Here is a 6,540-nt window from a genome sequence, read left to right as displayed (position 1 = left end):
AGTTGCCCAGGCGGGTCTCGAACCCGAGGGCTCAGGCAATTCACTCACCTCGGTCTCCCAAAGGCGTGGGATTACAGGCTGAGCCACCGAGCCTGGCCCTTTTTTTTGTGTGTGTGTTGGAGTCTCACTCTGTTGCCCAAGCTGGCAAACCTTCCACCTCAGCCTTCCAAGTTACTGGAACTACAGATGTATGCCACCATGCCTGGCTAATTTTTTTGTGATTTATTGTAGAGACGAGGTCTTACCAAATTGTCCAGGCTGGTCTCAAGCCCCTGAACTCAGGCAGTCCTCTCTCTTCGACCTCCTAAAGTGCTGGGATTACAGGCTGAGCCATCGCACTTGGCCTTCTTTTTCATTCTTTGTAACCTTTTTGTAATCTCTGTTCTAATTTTTAGAATGTTAAGTCATGCAGCAGGTTTCACAATTGGTGCTATAGAAATTCATTCTATACTTGGGCAGAAGTTTTCTTAGAAACACTAAGTAATCAGTTAAAATACCTTTTTTATTTTATTTTATTTTTTTGAGTTGGAGTCTCACTCGCCTGCGCTGGAGTGCAGTGACTCGCTCACTGCCACTGCAGCTTCATCCTGCTGGTCTCAGGTGATCCTTCCACCTCAGCTTTCCAAGTAACTGGAACTACAGCCACACACCACCACAGCCAGCTAATATTTTTTTTTAATTTATTGTAGAGATGAGGTCTCGGCAAGTTGCCCAGGCTGGTCTTGAACCTGTGGGCTCAGGCAGTCCTCTAACCTTGGCCTCCCAAAGTGCTGGGATTATAGGCGTGAGCCACCACACCTGGTCTAAAATATATTTTTTTGAAAGCAGGATTTATTGAGAGGACAGAAAAGCTCCCACAAAGGGGTTGTCCCATAAATACCTTTTTAACAAACAGTTTGAAGAGATATTAAAGGACAACTAGACCCTCCCCTCTTTATCCTGTTTCCAAAACATATTTTCCTTCATAAATCTTTTTTTTTGAGTTGGGGTCTCACTCTGTCACCCAGACTGGAGTGCAGTGGCACGCTCCCGGCCACTGCAGCCTCAACCTGCTGGGTTCTGACGATCCTTCCACCTCAGCCTTCCAGGTAGCTGGAATTACAGGTACGCGCTACTATGCCCGGCTAGTTTTTGATTTATTGTAGAGGTGAGGGCTTGCCAAGTTGCCCAGTCAGGTCTCGAACCCATGGGCTCAGGCAATCCACTCACCTTAGCCTCCCAAAGCTCTGGGATGACAGGTTGAGCCACCGAGCCTGGCTCCTTCATAAATCTTAAAGATTTGGTTGTGATCGTGTTCTACAAATTATTTGTCTCTTGCTGCAGTAAATCCCCTACATATGAACGAGTTCTATTCTGAGAGTGCATTCATAAATCCAGTTTGTTCATAAGTCCAACAGAGTTAGCGGTACCTGATTAACACAAATCTGTCCACTATGCAAAACGTTTTTTTTTTTGAGTATGAGTCTCTGTGACCCAGGCTGGAGTATAGTGGCATGCTCATGGTCACCCCAGTGTTGACCTGCTTGGCTCAGGTGATCCTTCTGACTCACTCAGTCTTCCAAATAGCTGGAACTACAGGCGCATGCTACCATACCCAGCTAATTTTTTGATATATTATAGAGATGAGGTCTTACCAAGGTGTCCAGGTTGGTCTTGAACTTATGCGGATTTGTCAGGTCAGCCTGGGCTTAGAGTATCAGCTCAATGGGTCGGCCAGCCAAGCCTCAGAGAGGGTTGCCAAGGGGCTGGTAAGCCTAGCCCCGGAAGTGTCAGCTCTAATGGACTGGCAGGCCAAGCCTTGAGAGTGTTGCTGTTTTGGTGGGCTGGCAAGCCTAGCCCCCGGAGTATTTCAGCTTTGGAGTCTCGCCTTCTTCCAGCAGCTCTCCTGGTTCAGCTGGCTCTGTCGGCTGACAAGCCCCATTCTCTGGGGTGCATGGCTCCGATGATCTTCTTCAGCTCTTCAGGTTGCAGTTCTTCAGGGTCGAGGTTCTTGTCTTATGCCCAGGAGGAATGAGGGACATAGACAACTGGCAAGTGAGAAAGCAGGATTTGAGAGAATAGAGAAGCTGCCACAGTGGGAGGGGACCTGAAGGGATTGCCCATCTAAAGGCTGAAAACCTGGTACTTATATAGCCCTAAGTCCAAGCTGATTGGCTAGCACTAGCTGTGAGCTGTTCTGATTGGTCAGTATTAAGGACCAATCAGCAGGAGGTAGGGGCCTCATGGTGAGCTGATTGGTTGCTTTTCGATTTCAGCAGTGAGTACTTAAGCTCTAGCTTGCGGGGCTCGCAAGGAGCGTGTTTACCAACGCTGCCCCTGAGAGGCCTGCCAGGAGGTCAGTGCATTGCTACCAGAGGACCCGCCTGTCTGTCTGCCTAGCCTTTCTTTAGCTGTCTCCTGTCTCAGAACCCCTGGGCTCAGGCAATCCTCTCACTTCAGCAGACTTCCTGTATTTTCATTTAACATTTTTCTAAACTACACTCTTTGTAATTCATTTTTTTTTTTTTGAGTTGGAGTTTTACTCCGTCGCCCAGACTGGAGTGCAGTGGCCGCTTCTGGCCGCCGCAGCCTCGACCTGCTGGGCTCTGGCAATCCTTCTGCCTCAGCCTTCCAAGTAGCTGGAACTACAGGTGCGCGCTACCATGCCCGGCTAATTTTTTTGATTTATTGTAGAGATGAGGTCTCGCCAAGTTGCCCAGGCGGGTCTTGAACCCGCGGGCTCAGGCAATTCACTTACTTCGGCCTTCCAAGGCGCGGGATTACAGGCTGAGCCACCGAGCCTGGCTGTAATTAATTTTTTTAAAATTGGTACAAAATATCACATTGTGCTGTACCATGATTTTACCAGCTATTCCCTTATGTTTGGACATTAGGTTGTTTCAAAAATTATTAAATTACATAATACCATAGTAAGTATCTTTATATATATTGGTTCCTAAAATATATTTTTCCTAGAATAAATCTGTAGGAGTTGAACTAGTGAATCATGAAATATGAGGGAGAACTAAAAAAACCCAGAATTGTTTTTTGGAGGGGGGGCCCTTGTAAGTACAGGCTTCTCTGCTAGGTGAGTATTCTGAGGACCCATCAGCATTAGTGGACCAGCTGATGTTGTTGTGAGAGTCTGTGTTTGGCCTCAGTGAATTTTTTGGATGTTCTTTTAGCATATTTTCCCATTATGTAATGAGTGATTTACAAGCATACCTGCCCACACCGCACTGAGTGTTCAGCAGCTTTTGATCAAAACGTCCTGAGCCTCATGCCTCCCCCCATTCGTCCCATCTCACCCTGAGAAACTTTTTTTTGGTTTCAGCTTTTTTTTTGTTTCCCAGTTAAAAAATGTCCTCAGAGGGAAATGTTTTGCTATTGTGGAAGAAGTGAAACAAAAAAAAATGGCAGAAGCGCTAGAAGGTATCAAAATTGAGGAGTTCAAAAACTGTTTTGAGCTAGGTGTGGTGGCTCATGCCTGTAATCCTAGCACTTGGGGAAGTGGAGGTGAGAGAATTGTCTGAGTCCAGGGGTTCGAGACCAGCCTGGGCAACTTGACAAGACCTTGTCTCTACAATAAATCAAAAAAATTAGCCAGATGCAGTAGTGTGCACCTGTGCTTCCATCTATGTGGAAGACTGAAGCGTAAGGATCACCTGAGCTCAGCAGCAGATCAAGGCTGTGGTGGCCATGAGCATGCCACTCTGCATTTCAGCTTGGGTAACAGACTGAGACTCCTACTCAAACAAACTAACAAAAAACCCAAAAGTGTTTTGAATAGTGGACAAAGTATCTTGATATGTGTATTGCATCAAATGGAGAGTACTTCGAAGGTGACTGAAGTTTAAACATGTAAGAACAAATATACTATTTTTAATAAATAATTTCTGTTTTGGGGGGTTTTCCTCCCTGTATGTACATTTTGTGAATCCTGCTTGGTATTTTGTTGTCCTCTGTAATTCATTGGTCCTCTCGGTTGCTTTCTGACACAAATACCAGTGTTTTGATTTTTAGACAAAGAAAATGAGCCAAAGAAGATTTAAAAAAAAATTCTTAATGTTTTCTTTCTTTCTTTTAAAATATCTACTGTTTTCTGTTGGCTTTTATATGACTGTCATTCAACTTTTATCTCTATTTGGAAGTTATCTGAGTCTGGGATTAAAGCCTGCTAGAAGGGGCAGAAGTTGATCTTGGAATATAGTTTGAAGGGGCTGCCAGAGGGTAAAATTCATGTTCTTACAACTATGTGCTATATTTATGTTTTACTTTACTCTATATAGTCTCACTTTTCTTCAAGATGAAGTTATTATAAGAAGATGCCTCTTTTTATTTTGTGACTTTATGTACCCTCTGACCACTGCCACTCCTTCAAGAGGCTGGAGAACCTCTCTGTTTTGAGGATGAGGAGTGTAACATGCAGATTTCAGCTTATTTTCCCCTGATGCTGAAGCTCTATCAGCTGGTCTTTCCTTTTCTGATTGTTCTTACAGCCGTGTTTCCTTGATTCTCAGGTGCATGTTTTCCCCATATTCTAAATGATATGGCTTATAATTGGTGTGTGCTATAGTGTGATATTTCTTTTGTTCTGAAGTCTGTCATTAATTTGGGGATATAACTAATGTTGTCTTAGAATTGAGTGACTGGGTACGGTGCCTCAGCCTGTAATCCCAGCACTTTGGGAAGCTCAGGTGAGAGGATTGCCTGAGCCCATGGGTTTGAGACCAACCTGGACAACTTGACAAGACTTCATCTCTACAATAAATCAAAAAATTAGCTGGGTGTAGTGGCACACACCTATAGTTCCAGCTACTTGGAAGGCTGAGATGGAAGGATCTCCTGAGCCCAGCAAATTGAGGCTGCAGTGACCATGAGCATGCCACTGCCCTCCAGCCTGGACAATGGGTTGAGACTCCAGCTCAAAAAAAAAAAAGTTCAGCGGCATGGGACTTGGTACTCAGCAGCCTCAGGTGTTTCTTGGAACTTGGGAAGGAGACCTTTTGAGACCTGTGGCTCCCTGTTGCCTGCCTATGTGGATCTCCCTTTTGTTGCAGTCTACCTGGAGACCTATGGCTGCCAAATGAATGTGAATGACACAGAGATAGCCTGGTCCATCTTACAGAAGAGTGGCTACCTGCGGACCAGGAACCTCCAAGAGGTACACACGTTTCCTTCTTCCCTTGTTTTCTGGGCCTGAGTGACACCCTGCATTTGTGCCAGTTCTTAGATGCATTTTTAGGAGCAGGGTACCGCCTGGTGAGAGAGAGTTCCCTTGGGTGAAAGGTTTACCATGGGTCTGTGTTGAACTTTTGTTCCAGCTATTTTTGTAACTTTTATGGTGAGGTGCACTTTCAGGCAAGAACTTAAGTCAAAAATTGGCTGGCTGTAGGAAGGGGAGAAGGGGAGTTTAATGGGTACAGAGTTTTAGTTGGGGAAGGGGAAATAGGTATAGAGGTAAATGTGGTGGTGATGATTGCAAATGTTCTTTTTTATTTTTTATTTTTACACCCTATGGTCAGTGACAGAGGATGCACATATTCTTTTTTTGAGTTGGAGTCTTACTCTGTCACCTGGGCTGGAGTGCAGTGGCACACTTACAGCCATCGCAGCCTCGACCTGTTGGAATCAGGTGATCCCTTCACCTCAGCCTTCCAAGTAGCTGGAACTATAGGTGCATATCACCACACCTGAGTAATTTTTTGAATTATTTTAGAGACAAGGTCTCACCAAGTTGCCCAAACTGGTCTCGAACCCCTGGGCTCAGACAGTCCTTTTGCCTCTGCCTTCCAAAGTGCTGGGATTACAGGCATGAGCCACAGTGCTGGGCCCAATGCACATATTTGTGTTTATTTATTTACTTAATTTTTAAAAGTTAAATTATTTTTATTTAAAAAATTATTTTGTAGAGACGAGGTCTTGCTGTGTAGACCAGGCTAGTCTTGAGCTCTACGGTTTAAACGGTCTTCCCACCTCAGCCTCACAAAGTGCTGGATAACAGGCATGAGCCACTGTGCCTCACATGATATGCACATATCCTTTTTTTTTTTTTTTTTTTTGAGTCCAAGTCTCACTCTGTTGCCCAGGCTGGAGTGCATTGGCACGCTCATGGCCGCTCCAATGTTGACCTGCTAGGCTTCGGTGATCCTTCCACCTCAGCCTTCCAAGTAGCCAGAACTACAGGCTTGTTACCACACCCGGCTAATTTTTGATTTATTGTAGAGACGAGGTCTCGCCAAGTTGCCTGGGCTGGTCTCAAACCCGCGGGCTCAGGCAATCCACTCGCCTCAGCCTCCCAAAGTGCTGGGATTACAGGCTGAACCACCGAGCCTGGCCTGCACACATTCTTAATGACACAGAACTGTACACGTAAAAATGGCTAAAATGATACATTTTATGTTATGTATGTTTTACCACCCTGATAATAATAGAAGACTGCAGGGCAGGGAGTCAACAAGGGTAATTTCTTTTTTTGAGTTGGAGTCTCACTCTGTCGCCCAGACTGGAGTGCAGTGGCCGGTCCCGGCCTCCACAGCCTAGACCTGCTGGGCTCCGGTG

General features: G+C 45.3%; 1 protein-coding gene across 1 annotated transcript in view; it reads left to right on the top strand.

Moving 5' to 3' along the window:
• The window catches only part of CDK5RAP1 (CDK5 regulatory subunit associated protein 1), a 49,133-nt gene that overhangs the window by 701 nt on the left and 41,892 nt on the right, over nt 1–6,540 (top strand). The window contains 1 exon segment of the mRNA XM_008056313.2: nt 5,040–5,143. Within this exon segment, the coding sequence (XP_008054504.1) occupies nt 5,040–5,143 (104 nt within the window).

Source organism: Carlito syrichta, unplaced genomic scaffold, assembly GCF_000164805.1.
Source record: "Carlito syrichta isolate Samal-C Ts95f unplaced genomic scaffold, Tarsius_syrichta-2.0.1 Scaffold302319, whole genome shotgun sequence".
Classification (NCBI taxonomy): Eukaryota; Metazoa; Chordata; class Mammalia; order Primates; family Tarsiidae; genus Carlito; species Carlito syrichta.
The sequence above is the reverse complement of the archived record's forward strand: the minus strand, read 5'-3'. Positions and strand labels throughout refer to the sequence as shown.